Source organism: Maylandia zebra, linkage group LG18 (assembly GCF_041146795.1).
Source record: "Maylandia zebra isolate NMK-2024a linkage group LG18, Mzebra_GT3a, whole genome shotgun sequence".
NCBI classification, from domain to species: Eukaryota; Metazoa; Chordata; class Actinopteri; order Cichliformes; family Cichlidae; genus Maylandia; species Maylandia zebra.
The window spans coordinates 32435943-32458752 of record NC_135184.1 but is presented as its reverse complement, the minus strand read 5'-3'; the positions used below and the strand labels follow the sequence as shown (position 1 = coordinate 32458752).

Genomic DNA, 22810 nt, shown 5'->3' with positions numbered 1-22810 from the left:
TTAAAATCATGTAGTTTTTCTCTTTTTTGTGGGTGGGGGGGGGGGGGGGGTGGATTGTTAGGAAGCTCCTTTAAAAACTACAGCATGCACACACACACACACACACACACACACGCACACGCACGCAAACAGACAAACCTACTGAATGAAAAGTAGAGGTCAATTGAAGACACATATTTGATGTGGACAGATTGCAGAGGTCTGTAAAATAGATGCTGAGGATATGGAGCCCAGTGAGTGCCTGGCTTTGGTGAGTGGGAAGACTTTGATGGATTTTCATGTTCCATGATTTCAGAATATTTATGTCCTAAATATCTTCTCATGTTGACAAATAATATTTTGCTTATTTTTTTAATTATGAAATGTGTTTGAGCAACAGTATTAGAGCATAAATCTCATTTTATTAAAGCTGACTTTTTCCTTATACCTTCCCATACTTTCCATACAGGCAGTCAGATGGAAGTTTGCTTAAAGGGGGAATAACTTTTCAGCATATTATGCCTTACATAGAAAATCATGTAAACAGCTCCCGTATTGTAAGTAACGCTACACGTTAATAAGATTTGGGTAGGCATCATACCATATTAATTTCATTGAACGCTGCCAGGTTATTCTGCTGAGGTTCAGCTTGACTTTCAATTGCTCCTAAAATAATTAAATAAAGAAGTAACCCTACCCTAGCCATACTGCCATAATATCTTCCCACTGCTGCAGGACAGGCTTACTGTGTAGGTGAGAAGCAGGTAGGTGCAGTCTGAAGTAGGCCGACGTTGGTGAGTGAGATCTCAGCACAGGTAACATGGAGGCGATAGAGCTATAGGCACACTTTATACTGACAGACAGTCTGGTGAATGTACACGCAGGACTCCAGCCGGTGTTTACTATTCAGCTCCCACATCAAAGTGTAGAAGTATGCTGCTCTGTGTCTCTGGCTTTCTCCTCCTCTCTTTTATGTCTCTTCCATCGTATTCATCTGTCTGTCCTTCTGCGTCTCTCTCTCTCTTAACCTCCCTGTTTATATCTCTCTGACTGTCATCCTGTTCTGTTAGGATCAGTTCTCCGCCGCTAGCTTTCTTGCTGCCACAACCCCCCAAATCCCCAACTCCCTCCCCCTCCTCCAGGTCTCAGAGCCCGAATAACAAGGCAGGGTAGGAGCAGGTGTGCAGCTGGTCAGCTATTGCTGCTGACTCGCATAAATGCTGAAAGGTGAGTAGTGAGCTGCTGGGGTTGAGGAATACAGCTGGCCTCTAATGCTGATGGACCTCCACCTGCTTTAATGTTTGCCAAGAGCCTGGCCAGGTGCTTGGCAGCATATCCACACACAAACACACAAACACAGACAGAAACCGGCTCAGATTCTACACACACACACACACACACACACACACACACAGCTACAAACGGACCATGAAACACATATGTGTGTCAGATCCAATAAGGAATCCCAGCTGTGGTAATTGCAGTGCACAGATAGCGAGCTGATGAATTCTGCTGCACATTAAGGTTCAGTGCTGCAGAGAAAAATGATAGTTGTATTTTGTCTGACTCAGAAATAAAAAGGAAAAAAGCTGGGACACTGGCTCCCTCCCATAATTCTCTGCCCTCCCAACTGGAGCACAAATTACTTAGATGAGTCAGGAGGTCAAACCGTTTTCACCTCAGCCTTTACCTCGGTCACTCTGCAGCTAGGTGGCAAGTTTAAGGAGAACGTTCTGCTGCTTTCTCTCAAAGAGCGCCTTTTTTCCCAGATAAATGTTCTCCTGTGAGAACGCCTGTCCCTTTTCCAGTCTCTCTTGTCTTTCCCAGGTTTCCCCATGTTTCTCATTTTCCCCCTTTTTTCTCCAGTTTAGTGCAAACACAGTAGAGCAGCACACTCTTTGCCCGCTAAGCCCAGTAGATGGGATGAAAAAAAAAATAAATCCAATAAACATAAGCCTCCTTCCCCCTTGACTCTGCTGTCATCTCTGAGATGTTATTTAAGCGCGACGTGGTCGATTTTTCCATTCCACCTAGATGCCCTCACACCCCTCCTTATCCTCCGCGGCTCCCTCCTTTCCTTCCAATATGGATTCGAAATGTCCATGCCTTCTTCACTTACCTTCCGCTCCTCTAGGTTGGGTTACAGAGAAGGGTAAATACGCAAAGGGTATGTGAATAATGCAAGGCGTACATTAAATGTCAGGGCTGAAAATTCACAATTTCCCTCTATTGTCTCGCTGGCATTTGCGGCATGTTTTATGCATTTTATAATTAGTAAGTGAGTCTCGGAGGAGAAGGAGGCCTGGCAGTAACGACGAACACTTATTTCTGCGAGAGGTGGTGTTTTAAGAAGTTACAGAACTTCATTTGAAAGGCAAATCTCACAGCTCCTTGGAGTGGAAGACTATTGCATTTCTTTTTCTCTGAATCAATATCACTGCCAGCATGTATGTATGAGCTGTCTTTATATTCATAAAAATTCACCAAAGGACGATCTTACCAACCAAGTGTCTAAAAGTCCATTTTCCATTTTTAGTTAATTAAGTTGTCATGTGTTGTGATTATATATTATATTTACATGACAGAATGTCTCCTCAGTATACAAACAAAACCTTTTCTCCTGTTTTCCCACAAACACAGTACCAGTCAAACATTTGATCAGCTGATCGTGGTGCAGAGACAACTCTTACTCTATTCATGTTTTCATATGCAAAATGTAATTAATAATTATACTAATATTACTGTAAACCGTAAGATTATTTAGATCTTAACAGACTTTCAGGATATTAGACATACTTGTAATAAAACTGTACCTTACTGGGTACTTAAGAATTCCCAATATGAAACTCATTTGGTCCTGCACATCATTTGCGCTGACGTTTCTATTACAGTTGTTTACATATTCAGACTTAAGTGTTGTAAAATGTTGTTGTACAGCCAAGTCGCAACGTGTCCGATGGTATTCTTTTTACTATTGTATAGCTTTTTGGTTTTCTGAACAATATTTGTTCTTCTAGTGCAATGTTGTCTCACAGTGACTAAGCTGTGCAGACTGAAGGAAACAGTAAATAGTGCCCTTTTGGCCTTTTGATGCCAAGAACTTCTGAAACAAAACCTATCCTCTAAAGTCAAAGTCCCTGAGCATTATCCCTGTCATCTGCCTTGTGATTTGTGGGTAGTAGGTATTTGTTAAAATAACCAGTGTAGTGAATATTCCTGTCAAACATTCTACAGAGAGTGTGTAGCTTGTAAGTATTACCCCAGTTTCATATACAGTGTGGCTGTTACATTGAACTAAGTGATATTTGCTTCTGCATTTCCCCATTTTCATAGTAAAACTGTGCATTGCACAGACACATTCACAGACATGTTCAATGGTTGATCTGATTTTCTTGTACCAGTAAACAACTGCACAAGCTGAGAAGATTCTCCATTCTGCAGCTTGACTATGAAAATATCGCCATGGTTTTGCTAACCCAAAATTATTTTTTTTTTAACTTTCCAGTACTGCTGATTTAACAGGCAACAGGTACCAACCAGTAACTGGAGAAGTAACTATAGCCTTCCTTCTTTCACATTACTCCAATATATTCAGCTGAGGTAAGATTTTATTCAGATATGCAGTTTAGAAAACCACAAAACACTTGTTATACACAGTAAACACAGTAATCACAGTAAAAGAGCTGCTGTATATTTTTACAGTGGTAGCTGGATGACAGTAAGCTACTGTAAAAAAAAGTTTACGTTGATGTTGCAGTATTGTAATTTGCAGCATTATGTTCTTGTTAACAGTATTATTGCTATATTGTCATTTGTAGCATTATTACTGTGTTCTCATATACAGTATTGTTACTTTATTTTTTGTAAGGTATGGTTCATTTTTAAATAGTACGATACTTTAATACTATGTTTATTTTTCAAAGCTTTTTTAAAAGCCCTGATAGCTTATTAATGGTTTTTTAAACAAAAACAAAAAAGGGATATTACAATAGTAGACGGCCCTGAGAGGTCGAATGCGGTGCAACCAAAGAAAACACCACATAATAGCAAAACACACTGCAAAAGCATACAAAACACAATGTAAGGAGAAAGAAGAAGAAAGAAGAGAAAGAAATAAAACCTCACAAATTAATAAAAGGACACAACAGCTGTGGATTGTACTGAGACAAGCTGAAAAGGACGCTTACTGTGTTCTTCTCCCCCACAACACCGATGAATCCTCTTCTTTTTTTCAGTGTGTGTCAGTGCAGCATGTTTTTTGTTTTGTGTGCTTTTGAAGTGCTTTTTCTGTTTGCTAGTGTTCTAAGGTTGCTCTGCATGGGCCACCGTATAGAAGCAAAACTACAGTTCTAAAAAGGACACTTTATAATCCACAGAAAAGTTGGCACAGAGATGGAATTACACACAAAAACGGGTTTGTTCAGGTGTCCGTGCAGTTGTGGCATTGTGACTGTGCTACCTTCAACAACAGTAAGTTTTATTAGGAGTGGAAAGATATTTAATCTTAGGCAGATCAAGCTCGCCTCGGTGCAGGCTCTCACATTCAATTAGCAACTCTTATATAGGGAGCTTCTCTAACCTAGCCACAGCTACACAATCCAACTCTAAACCAGCTGCTTCCTTTATGCTATATCTGACTTAATCAGTGTCATATTTGTTTGCACTGATGGTCTGTTGATCTGTTCTTGCTGCTGCTGTGCAAAATCTCTGTGGTCCATCAACAGAAACCAATGTACAGTAGTTTGTAACAAAAATCTGAATTTCACTGCAGTGGTTGTGACTGAACTGTAAGTATTTTCCCCACCGCTCTTTATGCTTACCTGTAAAATCTGTACTATTGGACTGTTCTTTAGTCGGCAGTGGAATTAGTTACGTTTGTAACTCTAACTATATAGAAGAATTTTCCTTTTCTTTTCTTTCTTTCTTTTTTTTCAAACAGGCACTCAGGCTCAGAATGCTTGACTGACTCGTTTCAAAACAGACAACTGGACCTCTCTCAGGACATAAGAAAACAAGAAATCTGGCACACCGGCTTTACCTCTGGGCCAAACGGTACAAGAAACAGCATAAGCAGACTATCCTATTCATCAAGTTTTCATCCTGCTTTTAGTTGTATAAATACGTTCGTTTGACAGATGACTTTGCTAATTGCCTTTTCAAACTGCAGTAATCTCCTGGTGCAGTGGGTGAAAATTAAAAATGCAGTACCCTGAGTATTGTTTTTTCATGTCTAAGCCTGCATTTATCTACGTGAAATTAATTCTCTAATTTGTTTGTGAGATAAACAGGGAATACTTGAGATCCCAATCCACTTAAAGCACCTCCTCCGCTGCTTTACATATCCGTTCTGAAATGCTGATTTGTCCCTAAAGACTCCACCCGGCGGTCCTGCTAGTCATTACCGCCGAAATGAAGAGCAAACCTCGACTCTTTTGAAGGGCACTGTGAAGTCTTTTCAAAGTGTCACCTTAAAGACAGTGTCAAAGCACTCTGCCTTCTCCTGGGCTGAATAAATGAAAGCCACATTAGAAAGAGCTGTTTGGTGTTAGATGCTGGGAAATCACACTTGAACTGCCGTGTGGCCTACACTGCTAATGCCTACGATTCTGTATGGAGGCAGGTGATGACACGCTTGTCCAAACACACAAATCATAAAGAAACTGAAAGCAGTCAGGCATGCCACTGTCGTGGGACTATCCCCATCAGATGCATTACTAGCTTTCAGTCCTTCAAAAAGTTACTATAAAATACGGTCACAGAGTCACAAAGCAGAGATCCATTTCATTTTAGAAGCCCATGTTTCCATTTTCAAGGCTATTTCAAAATAGCTTTTATTTGTACATTAGCTGTGTTATGAAACCAATCTGTGGTTTTAAATTTCAAATATCAAGTGCTTGGATGACAGCAATGATACTTTTTTCAAAATGTTTCATTCAGAAATTATTCAAAGCTTGTGAGCGGTGTCTTTTGGCTTGTAATAAATACTTCCATTTTACTGAACTGTCTACAGAAAGGAAGATTTCAGCTAAAATCACATTAGCACCATTACAAAAGCTGCTTTTGCAGAGCGCCTAGCTCTCCTGGGTCAGATTCATTGTGTGGCTCTGTATAATTCATAAAGTATATAAATGAATGGCTAAATGCACAGGCAATAGCACACAAGTGAGAGGCTTTATCCTTCACTAGCTTTTAGACCAATGTTCAACAAGTCAAAAGAAAAAAAAATCAATCCCTTGAAGAAACTGTGCAAATACAAAACTGTATTATTTCTTCCTTGCTGCTTACATCTTGTGATCAGTGCAACGGTTTGTTTTACTATGGGATTAAACACATCTTTACCTGATTTCGACTTGTAGCTGATATCATTCACATTTAATATCTTACATACAGCATCCATGATATTGCACTTGTATAATATGCTAAGGACCCTAAATTTCATATCAAGCTCGGGAAACATGTTTTTTCTGCTGAATCCAAATGCACTTAACGACCAGGCTTTCTCCACACCTTTTCTTTCCACCTCACTGCATAAATGTCACACTCCTTTTTGCATTAACACTGAATCATGGCAGTAAATCGAAATAATATGCAGTCCAATAAGGACTTCCTGGGGATAATCCTTATTCCTGTGGATGCAGAGTTTTTGTGCCCTTGGTGTCATACCAGTAATTTAGTTTTGTACCAAAGGCATGCTCAACCCTTTCCAGATCAGAAGGTTTTAAAAAGGATTTTAGTGTCAAGATTGTTCTGAGCTCAAAGAAGCTGCTCTTGACAACAATTGTTTTTAAAGTGGTAACATTTCAAATTGTTGATGCGTCTTCTTTTGCTTTTCATAAAAAGAGTTTAAAAGCACAGGGTATTGTTTAATCTCTCAACTAACAGTGGGAAGTCAAAAAAATGAAAATGCACTTATTGACCCTTCATATGGAAAAGTGATTTCCAGGTAAATACAGTTTTAAATCATCTGCATAGAAATGAAAAGATATGGTATAATAATTTGACTTAAACTAAGCATGCACAAAGAAAAAGGCTAATTTCTAATGACACTTGGAACTTTCCTCCAGCTGTGTTCACCTCTCCTCTCTTTCCTGACAACCCTAACAGATTCATTAAGCCAGGGATAAGATTTAAATCTCACTCTGAGTGGTGGAGCCTAATCGAAAGCACAAGTACAGAACGCATGAAAAGAAACACTGAGTTCTTGAACACCCAGATTGTGAGCAGCAGAGGAAAGAGCTGTAGTGTTGTAGTGTATCTGTGGAAGAGCTGAACCTCCTACAGTTGTAGGGACCAAAGGTTGAAAACATACAAGTGAGTTAAAACATTATCCACAATTACAGGATGATCTATGTTATAAAACCACATGACAAAACAAGATCAAGGTTAACAGACTTGAATGAGATTAAAAGATTCCCACAGTTGGTTTAGGTGAGTGTTAGTGCTGCAAACACGTGTCCCCCAAAGTGAATCTGCAGTCATACATTCCGTCATAGCAGACAGGTCTGGGCCGGATCTGGTGTCAACCCGGCACTGCTGGCTGACTTCTGGCATGGTAAGAGGTGTGTCATCCAGATATGGGCCAGGCCTGGCTTAGATGGCACTGTTTATGTGACGGCATGCCATATCTGGCCCGATTGTGGATTGGTTTATGTGGCCTAGGCTCATAGAAAACAGGTCTACCCTGGATCTGGCATCAAGCTGGCACTTCTGACTGACTGGTGTCATGGAAGGGTGTCTGTCAACCAGATGTGGGCCAGGTCTGGCAATGGAGGCACTATTTATGTTCCTATTTTTCTATTTTAGTTAGAAGACCCAAATGCCATGTTGCAATACTATACGGCTGTGGTAGCCAATGTTTCAAATGCAAGTTTGACAGGTTTGTGAGTGTACACTTTATCCAAAACCTAGTGAGGATTTACTCATGTTTTCCACTGGGTGGCTGTAGCTGAGGCGGTAGAGCAGATCACCTACTGATCTGAATAGTAGTAGTTCGATCCCTGGCTTCCCCAGTCTGCATGTCAAGAGTATAAATGTAGTTAGGAAGCACTCAGTTTAGAGAAGGTGTGTGAATGTGGCATGTTGTATAGAGCACTTTGATTAAAATGGGAGAGTAGATAAAGGGGTGTATAAGATTCAGTCCATTCATTGTCTGAACAGAGCTTTGTCTTGTTCCTTATGCGCTATTATGTTCTTGCACATGTTGTTATTACATGGCTTGATTCAGGTACACATTAGGCTGACATCTGAGGCCAGAGCTGAAACTGTTCTGGGCCAGCAGTGTGTCTGCAACTGGCCTCGTGCTGGCAAATGTGTGGGCCACCACTAGGAAACCAGATCTGGTCCACCAAAGGGCCGTTATTGTTTGCGGGTCACGTGTAAGCACATTGCGTGGGCCAGATCCGGGCCGTACCAGTTTTGCTATGTGGGTTACTGTTACTGAGGACAGAAGGTCTGAAAATTAATGTCATGAAGTTTGACCATGTGCACTAATGACTGTTAATGAATGTTAATGATGAAAAGTTTAAACATTGATTTCAAGGAGATGAATGGCTGTCCCTCCCTGAGCCCGGTTCTGCTGGAGGTTTCTTCCTGTTATAAGGGAGTTTATCCTTCTCACTGTTGCCAAAGTGCTTCCTAATTGTTGGAGTTTTTTCTTTGTTTTCTCTGTCTTTCTTGTTCTTTAACTTACAATATAAAGCACCTTGAGGCAACTGCTTTGGTGATTTGGTGTTATACAAATAAAATTGAATTGAATTGAAATGAATCCAGTCCTGAAGTTTTATTCTCACACGAAATTCCACATGCCCTTTTCCACATCTATTTACCAGAAAAAGAAACCGTATGTTTCTGTACCTTTAAGAAGTCGCTAGACTGTTCCTGAAGCCCATTATGGTGTCAAACAAAACAGCACTTGTTACTGTGTGCCAATTGTTCCATTAGGCACTTTTTTTTTAGGCACCCACCAAAGATAGTAAAATCCCAAGAAATACCAAGGATTAAACCAAAAACCAAAAACAAACAAATAAAAATGGAAATATTTTGATATGGAAAAAAACAAACAAACTGTGCATGACTGTTAACAACCAAATTCTTACACTATGCAAGTGGTGAAATAGTAAAGCTATTATAAAAATAAGTTGATAATTTCCACACCAAAGCAAATTTGTTTAGGTTTAGTGATGTATATATCAAAACTAATTGTGAGATTAATGTGTAGGCATTTAAGCACACTCAAACACTTGTGCATCTTTTGTGGGTTGGATAGCTCTCATAGCAAAAAAAGCTAATGGTATTGCCGAGGCCTAAAAGAGGGATTGAAATCAGGGATGCATTCTAGCCAGATGTTGAAAAGGTGCAATTTCTCTGTATTAACTCATTTAAACTCAATTGAAGTAGTATGTCAGAAAGTCCTCTGTTGTCTGTAACCTTTGAAAAATTTGCAACAGGAACTTCTCACACCCATAGTAATGGTGGAAGGCATAACATGCACGTGTTTAAGCATGAGCCCTGATCTGTGTGGATGACAGGAAGACAATAAGGCTTTGCAGTTGCTATGGACATTATTAGTCACACATGCTGCTTTTAAAACCGAACTCCAAGAATGAAAGGTTTTTGGCAATTACTCACCAACCTCTGATCTATTATCACCACCATGTGGACTAAAGGAGTGATGCTGATTTGCTCTAAGGCCGTGAAAACAGATGTTATGCCTTTGTGGTCAACGCAGCTATAAGAGACAGATATAAGATATGTTTATGTGGCCAAGTATATACAGAAGCAAAGGAAACACAATCTGGATTTTGTCCACATTTAAGAAGAAGGACAGTTTCAATTAGCACTGCAGTAAATGCAGTTTCATGATAATTGAACTTCCCTGTATGAGCAACAGCAAACCTCCATTTAGTATTTGATCATGGTTATTCATAATAATTATGTGTGTCTTTAGACGTGCACAGAATATCTTTCATGTCAACATTCAAAGTAGACATGAAAACGCTCTCACTGATTTGATTGATATTAACTTTGTAAACACCACTTAGAGGGGCATTATGCTGCCTTCATAATCACAATATATGGACAACAATGTCTGTCAAGGACAACAAGCTATGAATTAACAGAAATTCCTTCCTACTACAAAACATGTTTCAGCATGCTATCATTTCTCCGTTTCATTCAGGCCAGCGGGAGGTGACTGTCAGAAGAAATGCCGGTCCCAGGTGCCCTAGTACATCACCACTGGGACCATGGCGACTCCTTGGCCAATGAGAAGAGAGAGGTGCTCCCATGGCTCCGCCTGCCTTGCTAGATGGTTGGCGTCATCCTTGATGCTCCTATGGTTGCCGTGGATGTTATTATGGCTGCCGTGGCCTACCCAAGCTGAACAGGTGGGCAGCGGGGGACATGGCGGAAAGGTGCCGCATGGATCCCTTTCGTCCCCCTCATCTTCGTCATCTTCCTCCTCCTCCACATCCCCTTCTGGCTCCTCACCATGGGGTTTTAGCACAAGGCAGAGCGGAGGGCAGCTGGACTGGCTGCTGTCAGAGAAGGGCCCTTTCCACAGGTGTCCTGAGTACACCGAGTTCAGAGAGAGGTTCCAGCAGGGATTTTCTACCAGATACAAGATTTACAGGTGAGAGGGATCTGCACTGGCTAGTGCATGGGGTTTTTTAGTGAGACCATTTTTCTCTGTCATATCATATAATATGTACAGACTCTCTTTGTCTTTTGTGCAGACAAATAGGTGTGACTTTGTCTTCTTCCTTCCTGCATCTTCATTTTTTAAAAATAATTCCTTTTTTTTATCTGCAAAGATTTTTGTATCTACCAGCTGTTCTTCTTTTACAGCTCTGTTAAATTACTTCAGCTTGCTGTTCAAATGTTCAAACTTCTTTAAAATGCTGTTCTAAAATGTTGCAACATCGCATGCTCTTGGCTGATGTACTGTGCAGGCAATCACTAGCTCTGTTTCTTCCTTGAAGTGCTCTTTAAGTGGACTATTTCAAAAGTGGATTTTATGTTTTTGTCATTTTATATTGACACAGAATCTTCTCTGCCCCTTTTTTCTATCCTTAGCACTTATCCATATGGTTAAAAAAGTGTTTCAGGGATGCTAGTGACAGAGGTCACCAGTCCATCACAGGGCTAACACGTTCACATTTTCATTCACATCATTTTGAACCAACAGTTAACCCAACACGCCTGTTTTTGAACTTTGCACATGCTCATATCTCTCTTCCTGTGAAAGAAGTGTAAAGTTATTTCACTTCTGCCAAAATTCTCAAAGAAGAAAGTGAAGAAGAAACGTTTGGTTTTTTTTGGATGTACATTTTTTCTTCAGCTGCCTAAGGGTTAGGTGATTGTGAATTTAAAATCCATTTTACTGTTAGCTAGTGCACATTTATGTGTTCTGATTCTCTTGAGATGACCAGTTGACCAGGGTCTTTGAAGGAAAATGTTTCTGGACAATTTTACCCCAGATGATCATGGAGAGATTTTGTTTTTATGTCAACACTCAGCACAAAGTTCATACTAAACAAAAGATTAAATAGCCAAATGCTGACTGAAAAAATGAAAGGGCATTAACCAATAAAACATATAATCACAATTCATGAACCACTTCAAAATGTCAAGTAAATGGGTGAAAATCAAACTATATTACTAGACTTTCCAGCATCTCTTTATTTTTCATAAAAGAACAGGATTGTGGCCAATAAAAAGTAAACAGAAAGAAAGAAACTTATACTTTTGAACACAGCTAATTATAGCAGATTCGAGTTCTTGCCTCCAGTTTAGACATTTAATTAGCTAATTAATGTCAAGTGAATGGTTTTGACACATTTTATGTCTTTATCTTGAGGGAAAGTTATTTTAAAGTAAGCCTAGAATGTTGCTGTGATATATTCAGTCTTTGCAAATTTATCGAAACAAAACATGCTCTTAGCTGAATCTGTTAAACAGTGACTAAACATGGATCAGAGGGAATGGATAATGCATTTTATCTGCCAGAATAAAGCAAGCGTTTTTTTAAAATACCGTCAATATAATATCTGAAGATATAAACGAGTAACAGTTCATTTTGACAGGTGGACACATTAAATGAAGCTATAAAAAATTCCCCTCTCACCCCTGTGGGCGGTATACCCTTCAAGCTCAGGTCCTCTACCAGAGGCCTGGGAGCTTGAGGGTCCTGTGCACTGCCTTTGCTGTTCCTAGGACTGCTCTCTTCTGCACAGAGATCTCGGATGTTGTTCCTGGGATCTGATAGAGCCACTCACCTAGCTTTGGGACTTTGCCTGTCTCTCTCATCATGGTCACTAAATGCACAGTAATGGCAGGTTTGTAATAAGACAGATCGTGCTAACATAATATGCACTGTTAGTTGATTATTTACCTGCCGCATTAACGGGAGAGGACGTGCAAACGTTACCGCTGCTGCTGGGTTGAGATTCACGAGTCCGGAGCGGAATTAAAAACACGACATTCATCTAAGGTCATCGTGTGTTTTGTGAGCTTTTGCATATTCGTAGTGTTTCCTCCCTTAAATGAAATATCTACTTTGCAAGTATTGCAAGTTGCCCTGTTGTCGTCCGTTCTCGTAAAGTATAACCAAACTTTTGAGCGTTTGAGCCGCTTAGGCGCCGCGTTTCCTGTCAGGTAAATGACGCTCCGCAATGTGGCAACGTCATTCAGGGCGACTGGAATCGATAAGGGAATCGTTTGCCAAACAATTCCAAGGAAGTGAAACAGTGGGAACCGGTTCTCAACAAGAACCGGGTTTCGATATCCATCCCTAATCCTGTCTTTCAGGTTAGCTGCTCTCACACTCAATATGCCTTTGTGTGTGTATATACTATATTTGGTGAAATAAGTAATTGATCCCTTACAAACCAGTTAGAATTCTGACTGTGTGGTACACAGATTGCAATTAATCAATCAATTACTGTGTGTGTGTGTGTGTGTGTGTGTGTGTGTGTGTGTGTGTGTGTGTGTGTGTGTGTGTGTGTGTGTGTGTGTGTGTTTTCTAGCCTTACAAACATTAGTGTAAGTGGAAAGATATTATGGCTTTCCTGACAGCCCAGTTAACAAACAGGAAGTGGTAAAATTATTTTTTAACATTTAAAATGTACTTCAGAAAGTCAGCCTCAAGAACTGCAGCATCAGAAATATTTCTAAAATAAATAAAACAGCAGAAACATGAGAAGGGAATGGTCTTCCCCATCCTCCAGTTTAACTGTTTCATGCAAGATTTACTGTCGGAAATAAGCCCAGATAGTCTAAATGAAAAAGTTACGATTGCAGCATGCACATGGACACCGCAATTTTACCAAGGCTTAGTGTGCCAGTTTTAAGGACTCATCGGTTGTATCTGTAGGATTCAGTCCTTACCCTTCTTAGGGTATATGTGTTTGTATTCAGGGTGGTTGTAGGTCAAAAGATAGAGCAAGTAATCTACTAATAGGAAGGTTTGAGGTTTGTTCCTTGCCTTCTCCAGTCTGCATTTCCAAAGTGTAAATTGATGTGTGAATGTTAGATCCATCCAGTCCATTTACCAGATGTCCCCTGTGTTTTTTTAATCTGAACTATTACATAAGTATGGTACAGTAATTGTATTGCATATATACATTTTTAGCTCTAGCCAAACATTACACTGCTCGGATCTCCTGCCAGCTTATTTGGTAACAATAGTAGTAAAAACAGAAGCTTAGCAACCACATATTTACTAGTCCCTTTTGCATAATTTGGGCTTTAAAATTCAGCCTGGTGGGCCACGTTTTTTTTGTTTGTTTTTTTTAACTCTCATCAGTAACCACTTGGTCTGAAGAGGTGAAGCCTAGAAGCTCTTCTCTGTAACACAAAGTAGCCTCAAAGCCTTTCTCTGGCAGTGTTTCTTTACATCCCTTTATGTTGTGTTCAGTAATGCTTGCAGCTGCATGAAGGTCATAAAGCTGAGCTGCGGGCAAAAGATTACAAAACGACCTTATCAGAATTTAGGGTTTAATATTTGTCTGAAGTATAAAAATGCCCACATTGGACAGACAGCCTCAGAACTGGATTGATATGATTAGGCCCAGAAGCATTTAAACAATTACACAGTTTTTGTAACTTTGCCTCTGTACAACGCCACAGTGAATTTTAAATCAAAGCGTGACTGAAGTGTAGACTTTCAGCTTTAATTCAAGGGTTTAACAAAAGTACTGCATGAACTGTTTACAGCCATTTTTAATTGGACGTTGGGTGACAAGCAGTTTCACGGCTAGGCGAGGCCTGTTTTCTCATTATCCTGTTTCAAATAAAGGAGATAAAAGATCAGTTCCAAACCTTGAACTTGCATTTGTTAGCTGTTTACTGGAGCTCTCAATTTCACTTTTCGTATTCTTCTTCCCCATCTTATTTGTCTCCTTCTTACTGCTCAGGGGTTGCCAAAGTGGATCATCTTTCTCCATGTCTCTCTATACCGAGGATATTCTTCTGTCACACCAGCCCTTTGCGTGTCTTCTTTAGGTTCTTTGTAAACAACTAGCCAAAATGATTCGACATTGTCTACAATGCACATACTTTGTACTGTTAACAGTCATTTCCTTAAAAAAAATAGACTAATGAGAAATTACAAATATAAACCCGAGCAGTAGAGTTAATGCTAAATAACCTAGCAATTACTAACTCAGCTTTTATTAGTCACTTGTTTTGCCACAATAATATGATGAAACACATAGTGGGGCAGCTGAAAGTAACATCCTTGTTACTTGTACCTGCTGTAAAGTGCATGCATGTGTCATTCTGCACAATGAAGGTGAAACATTAGCAAAAGAAGACTTTCTATCTTATTTGTCAGTGCTTCATTTGACAGCACTTTAGTTAAAAATGGCAGCACGGTGGCACGGTGGTTAGCACTGTTGCCGCACAGCAAGAAGGTCCCGAGTTCAATTCCACCATCAGGCCGGGGTCTTTCTGTGTGGAGTTTGCATGTTCTCCCCGTGTTTGCGTGGGTTCTCTCCGGGTACTCTGGCTTCCTCCCACCGTCCAAAGACATGCAGCTTGTGGGGATAGGTTAATTGGATAATCCAAATTGCCACTAGGTTTGAATGTGCGAGTGAATGTGAGTGCGAATGGTTGTCTGTCCCTGTGTGTTGGCCCTGCGACAGACTGGCGACCTGTCCAGGGTGTACCCTGCCTCTCGCCCTATGACAGCTGGGATAGGCTCCAGCGCCCCCCGCGACCCTGAAAAGGATAAGTGGAAGCGAATGGATGGATGGATGGATAGTTAAAAATGTTTTTGATGTTATTGATATCACATAATTGTACAGAAGAGGAAAATTCAGTCTTGTGTATAGGCTTCCTATTAAATTTCCTCTGACAATGAACGCGCATTTTGGGCCTGACGGTTTCCTTGCTGAGAGGAAATTGTATGCTAAGCCAGCAGGTTCTCACTATGTGCTCTATAAATGATGCAGTGCAGTCCTGTGCCAGGTCCAGAGTTCATATTGGCCCCTGTCACCATTATCATTATTCCAAATTTAATACCAAAATTGATAGATGCACACTGTGTCTGCTGAGGCTGCAATTTGAATTTCGATTTCCTCAACTTGGATTACATCTATATTTATATTCCGATTTTTTACTTTGCCTTGTCGTTTCCTTCCCCTCCGTTCCAGCTCTTTAAAAATAGATTCTCCAGCCATGAAAGCTGTCACCACCATTTGTTCTGTCGCTAATGTAGACGTGCCTGAAGATGATCCATTCCAATCACTCGTGGCGTTTTTTTGTTGTTTGTTCTTATGCTGTTATAAGAGTTGATGGTGACTGTGTTATACAGACATTCAACTGCTCTTTTCTGTCTTCTCTCTTTGTGGCAGTGTATGATGATTTGTCACCAGCTGGTCTGCAGTTCTTTACACTCAGCTCGTCTCTTTCCCTCCCTCTCCCCGGGTCACTTGGACAGCGGGAGATTTGAAATGCATTTAAGCAAAATTTCTTTTAGTTGACCAGTTCCATTTCTCTTTTTCCTCTCTCTGCTGTCTTTTCCTCCTTTCCATATCCCTCTGCATCAACTTGAATCAAATGGAAATGACAGCATCACTTACAGATGAAGGGGAAGTGTAGTGTGAAATGACAGGTGGAAGTTTTATGACATAAGTGGGACAGGTTGTCATATGATGCCATCTTTGGGAGAATCTGCCCCTTTTTCTGAGTTGCAGAGTTTTTGGCTTGTGCTTCTTTTTTCTTTCTTTTTCTTGGCATAGATGCTATGCAAACAAACTAGCATTAACGTGGACCATTTGCATTTGTCGCACCAAGTTGTTAAGAGTTGTAATGCTTCACTATCCAAAAGACACAATCGAGCCATTCAGTTCAGGAGGTTATGCTGCCTTTGTGGGTCTTTTGTTTGCTGCTTTAGTATTAAATGAGCATAAGAATGAAATCAAACTCACACACAACCAGTGCAATGTATGAACATTAACAGGAGACAGCAGTACAACTAATATTTTGCACATCTTACATTTTTTCTTATGCTTATCTTGTGCTGGTAACTTTTGCGGTTTAACATGTTATGTTACACAGCGGTAGATGAGGATTAGAGATAAACGCAGTATAAAGTATATAATGAACTTCGACCGTATCCATTATGAAGAAGGTTGTAATTCTGCTCACAGTTTGAGATTGCATGTTGAAGTATGAAGGAAAAAATACAGTATAAGGAGAAAAGAAGATTATTCTGAACTGAATTTAGGTTCTGCAGTTTGGGAAAGTGTGTGAACCTTTACAGAATTGTGCATAAATAAAGAACCCTCTGATTTTCACACACATGGTGAAAAGACTGATATGAGGAAATACAAATAATACACACAAATGGAATGAAACATGGAGGTTAAATTTTGAGTCATGGTTTTTTGACAGTGAGAGGACAACTGGGTATTCTATAGGCATGGTCATCCAACTGGATGACCAACAATGAGTATGTCTTGCAATATTCTAAGGTTCCACAGAAGAACCCGGGGCAACATCTAAGCACCTCAAGGGCTTTTTCTCCCCATGCAGAGACAACTGATCATTTTAAGAACATTTACAGAGTTCATAAGCATTTTTTTTATGACAAGCACCCTTTTGTTGCCAGAGTAATAGCTGCTTAACTTACTCTTCATGGTTGTGATATTAGTCTCCCAAGCTCTGTAGCCTAATAGGTCAGAATGTTCATTGTAGAGGTGGTGTAATTTGGGTACCGGCCTCCCTCTCAGACATGTGGGACACAGTCAGGGCTGCCACCGGGTATTTTGAAAAAAAAAATCACCTTGCCCCCCCCCTACCATTGCAAACCATGCCAACCCTAAAAATATAACACTGAACAGACATGGATCACAGTTCTGCTCAGATAAATCGATTTTTTCATTTCATGCAAGAGAGATATGTGCAAGCCATATTTTAGATTTCAATACTTTAAATTATAATGTTATCATTTTTTTTGTTACATTGATTGGCGCCTTACACCATCATATGTAAATGTGTTCATGGATTTTCTGTGTGTTCTTTTCCTGTGGATGCAGTGTGGTTAGTGAAAGCTAAAAATATTTGAAACGTAAAGATTTGATTTGTGTAATTAGACTGTATCTTTGAACCTTTGCTAAACACCACCAGCACTGGTTTTCCTCAACTCTGCTGCTAAATCTACAAACGCAATTTCCTTCCAAACGTGGCACCATTAACTGTAAAAGGGGAAATAAACAGGCTTTCCAGTGGCACAACATTTATTAACAAGAAGCACTGTACCAAATAATAACCCACCAAACATGAATTTCCTTACTTTCTGTGCTAAGTTTAGATAAATCATTTACTATTTGTACTATTACAAGTACAAATACAAATAAAATCCATGTTAACTTTTTGGATGGAAGCAAATTTAAATTCTCATCTATCAAGTGGTGTAAAAGTATTTTGTACTGCTTGAACATTTTTATTTGTAATATTAAATATAGACAAATATAACTTAAATAATCTTTGAACAAAGTGTAGCCAACTAAAATAGGTCTCTGTCTTCAGATCTAGTAGAACTCAAAGGTTTTAATCTTTAACATTACTTTATGATGACAGATTAATAACGTCTTTAAAAGAACCCCAGAAAAGTCTAGCTGACTGTTCTACTGTTCTTTAGGACCCCTTAGAGTCGTCATCACTTTTCTTTCTCTTCCGCTTCCCTGGTATACACTCATAAGTGTCTGACTTTGACCTTCAGAAACACTCTTTCTACTCTATAGTGTTATTAAACAGTTATTAACTGATCAATACAAGAAACAGTTTTTTTGAGCTGTCTTCAAAGTGACTGTTTTGTATAAAAATGATGGTAAAACTCCAATAAGATAGAATCATTGAAGTCATAATGTCAAATACATGCAATCTGTTTGTGATAATGCAGCTATTAACTGTGATTTAAAAAAATCTGCAAATCTGCTGCCATCAGTTACAAACCTGTTGCTATCTGTTGCCTTCTACACACAAAGAAATTCACAATTAAACAAAAACTATCTATAGTCCAGCCAGAAAGCCATACATTTCAAACAGAAATTCAGAAAATGCACAAATGGTGATGTACTGACCGAATTAAAATTAGTTCGAAAATGACGACAATTCACACATGTTGAAATTGCCGTCTTTAAAACTACAAAAACAGTGCACTGGTGTTGTAGGAGCATGCACTTTCTTTATACGTTTATATTTCTAGATACTCATATCATGATTCAATCACAGGACAACAAAGTGCTTGTACATTTCAGCCAACGTATCCTACTCAATATTTGTGCAAAAACAATGAGAGTGGCAGTGAAAAATGCCAGAAGAGGCCTTGCAAAAAGTACTGCTTCAAGAAATCAGACGCAGGCAAGAACAAAAGTCTTCTTTTAGTCTGAATCCATTTTCTTGTAATCAACATTAAGTCCCATTTTTCTTTTGTTTTCTCTTTAATTAAAGCTTCATTGTTGTAACATTTTAAAAAACCAACCTTGCATGTGACTTATGATGTAAAATAAGAAACTTTTGCGGTGCAATAATAGAAATGCTAATCAGTGTAATGAGGAACATAATTTCATGAACATTCTCCAGAATCTGATTAGTGATGGTGAAGATAATATGCATATAATAGTACAATGGATAGAGGAATAAAGAGAGTGATGGTCCAGATCAAACACATAATGGTGCAATTAGACTTTAATTATTTCTATATGTCCTGTTAATTTTGTGTGTCATTGAGAAAGGAAGCCTGCGAAAAGTCGCACAGTAAACACAGCAACTCTGCATCATGTAAAAAGCACTTCTGTCTGGCTTCTAATTGTACTCCCGTGACCTTACTAATGCTAATATCTGATTATCATTAAGGAAAATAAGCACTGGCAGGCTTTTCTCTGCATTAACTTTCCACAGAGCAAGAGTAAAATTGGCTGCTCTCATTAGCTTTTAATCAGGGGTAATGGAGATGGGAATACATGTTAGCCACATTTTCCTGGGCTACCCATAATCTGTTAAATCCTTTAATCTCATCATTGCACAAGTTACATCAGCTGCTACGGCCTTAAACAAGCGTGAAAACTATCAGTGGTTGAGGTCATGACATCTGCACTTTCCAGTGTGTTTAATGTTGTTTTGTATCTGATATCATCGTGTTAGTGTGATCCTTATACCATCATATTACTGATGTAATTGGTATCGTTGAGAATAACCAGTAACAAAATTGCAATGTGATAGCTTCACAAACCAGGAAAAATACTAAAATAGTATGCGTCATCCTGTGGTGGAAAAAGTATGGAGTGACAAAGATGAGGTTGGGCTTTCACCTGCACGAGTGGGATTTGTGTAGATATTGTTTTTAGAGCTGTTACTTCGTATATTTAAGAAACCTTTTGGAGTTTTGTTGATGATTGGTTAGTTTTTAGGAAGTTGGAACTGACCAGTCACTTAATTATGATCGCCCAATTATTTGCAAATCTGTCATATTTGCATTAATTTTTTAATTAATATTAATATATGCATTCATTATAATAATAATAATAATAATAATAATAATAATAATAATAATAATTATATATTCATTATGTTGCTGCACTGCAGAGCTCCTTCGGTGACAGACTGCTGCATCCTCGATGCATGAAGGAGCGTTTCCGCAGGTCCTTCCTCCCTGCAGCTGTCAGACTGCACAATCAGAACTGCTCCCAACAATCATAGATGTTCACATCTGCGCTGTAACTGCAATAATTTAATCAACCGATTCGCACTACAACCTGGTTTGCCTCTTATCTGTAGTTGTTTATATTTAATTTATTAACTGTACAGTCCTCTGTTTATAGTAGCCATTATCCATATGTAAATATGTAAGAAAAATTGTGTATGTTTCTGTTCTGTGTCCTGTGTACTGTTTGTTTGTAATGTGTCTTTCTGGCTGCTGTTACAACCAAATTTCCCCTTGTGGGACAATTAAAGGACTATTCTATTCTATTCATTATAATTACACATATCTATATATTACAGATATTTTCAATAAATGAATTGGTGGACACAGCCCTATCTGTCCTTGACAACAATAGTACATAGTATTTTTCTAACATATGGCTGTCAATTTGAAAAGTAAAGGGGTTAAATAATACCACACTGAATACATTTCTATTGTGCTGCTTGATGTTTTACGCCAAAATCAATCTAAAGTACAAACTGAGCGAACAAATCACTACAGCATTAACCATGCTTGTTGTTGTTTGTTCATTCAAACTTTACATCACCTCAAACTCAAGCAAAGAAAAGTCTCATCTGGCTGAATCAGACTGCAAAGCAACAAAACCGCATGGAATAATCACACTCTTTTCAATTTTCATCTGTCTGAAATGACAAAAGAAGAGCTGTCAAGCAGTTCTTGTAGAGAGACAGACAGCGATTCTGCTTAATTTTCACTTCTACTTGTGTTGGACTTGAGTTAGATTAGCTGCTGATGAGGCGCTGGGTGGGGCTGGAGGGTGTGTGTATGATCGTGTGGAATGTGAGGGGGCTATGGGCTTTTTCTCTATGGTCCACATTATCAGAGAGGCAGACGGCTTAGCATGGACAGAGCAGCAGTGCAGAAACAGGCCTGTGGTTCTGTGATGGAAACAGTCAGGAGGCAACAGCCTGCACAGCAGGGAACACTTTCCTGGTACATGGTGTGTATTCTGAGTTAGTGTGTTCTGTGCTGTCTGACCACCATAACTCCTACAGATCGCCGTCAAACAAATGTGGGTCACACCCTGCCTGACACACATAAAGGCACACAAAGGTTCAGAGGCTTTGCTGGCTGTTTGATATGTTAACCTCTTAGTTTCACAAAGGGATAAAGCAAAAGAAACACCAACTGCTGTGTGCATTATCGCTGGTTTTAAACACCAACTGGGTTCAAATGTACACAGAAGGCAAGAGAAAAACACACGGGACAATACAGAGAGCTAGACTTTAAAAAAAGAAAAAAGAGGCTGTTTTTATATATGCTGCTGTCAGAGTGACATTGGAGCCTGCAAACAATACCATCATATGTAAATGTATTCATGGATTTTCTGTGTGTTCTTTTCCTGTGGATGCAGTGTGGTTAGTGAAAGCTAAAAATATTTGAAACGTAAAGATTTGATTTGTGTAATTAGACTGTATCTTTGAACCTTTGCTAAACACCACCAGCACTGGTTTTCCTCAACTCAGCTGCTAAATCTACAAACGCAATTTCCTTCCAAACGTGGCACCATTAACTGTAAAAGGGGAAATAAACAGGCTTTCCAGTGGCATAACATTTATTAACGAGAAGCACTGTACCAAATAATAACCCACCAAACATGAATTTCCTTACTTTCTGTGCTAAGTTTAGATAAATCATTTACTTTGCTTTAGAGAAAATTAACATTTAGATGGCGATGTTTTGTGCATGATAGTACGATATTAACAATGGTTTTTAGAAAATTAGTATTTTGCATTGTTGTTTAAATATCAATCGATATTCTGGGTACATCTCAGGCCCTCTAAAGTACGGAGGCCTATCTCCCCTCACCACACTCCCTGCCGGTGGTTGATGCCCTCAGACGTTGGTGTGTTGGTGGTCCTTGTCGTCTGGGGCTGGGCGCTCATGTATGTATCGGCTCACTCCTGGTGGCCGATTGGCGGGGCCGGGCGCCTGTGGCCCGGCTGGGCTCCTTCCGGGGAGTGGGATGCCCTCAGGCCTCTGGCCTCTGGGTCTGAAGCTCGGTCCTCTCTGGCACAGCTTCCCCCCCTTCTCACCGTCTCTTCTCCCCTTTGGTTTTCTTTCTCTCCCTCTCTTTCTTTCATTCTTTCTCCCTGTCCTATCCCCCAGTCATGTCTGTCCCGTTTGTAGCAACTGAAAATAAAATAAATTCATAATTATAATAAAGGTCAATCAAATGGACCAATATGGCAAGACCATGATGATCCACGTGGTAAAATAAATCCGCTTGGCATCTTTCTTGGCCTTAAGACAACAATTCTGATGGCTAAAGATCCAAACGGGACACAAAAAAAAAATAAAATGTATATATCAATCGATAGTTCTTCGACATTTATACTCCATTTCACTTCTGCACTACTACATCTTTTACATTTATTTGCTATATTTTATCACTTTGCAGTGCAAGGTTTTACATATCGCTCTATTTTCCTATATGTACAACATAAAAAATGTTAAACCATATCTAAAAGTCAAAATTCATATTTTATACAGTTGATTTTTTATGTTTTTCTAATCTGAGTACATTTGTCTGGTCGCCTTGACAACGTCTGGTATGATCTATGGCTACAAGTCTGGAATTTACCAGCAGATAAATATTGT

At 39.4% G+C, this 22810-nt stretch overlaps 1 protein-coding gene across 2 annotated transcripts in view; it reads left to right on the top strand.

The window, feature by feature from the left end:
- brinp2 (bone morphogenetic protein/retinoic acid inducible neural-specific 2) overlaps window positions 1-22810 on the top strand; it is a 284501-nt gene that overhangs the window by 90759 nt on the left and 170932 nt on the right. The window contains exons 2-3 of one of the 2 annotated variants that reach the window (XM_004565072.3): window positions 4919-5031; window positions 10157-10609. In XM_004565072.3, coding sequence (XP_004565129.1) covers window positions 10224-10609 — 386 coding nt within the window. In that variant the 5' untranslated portion in view covers window positions 4919-5031; window positions 10157-10223. The remainder of the gene's footprint in view (window positions 1-4918; window positions 5032-10156; window positions 10610-22810) is intronic. The other variant, XM_004565071.3, reaches the window with a different exon arrangement.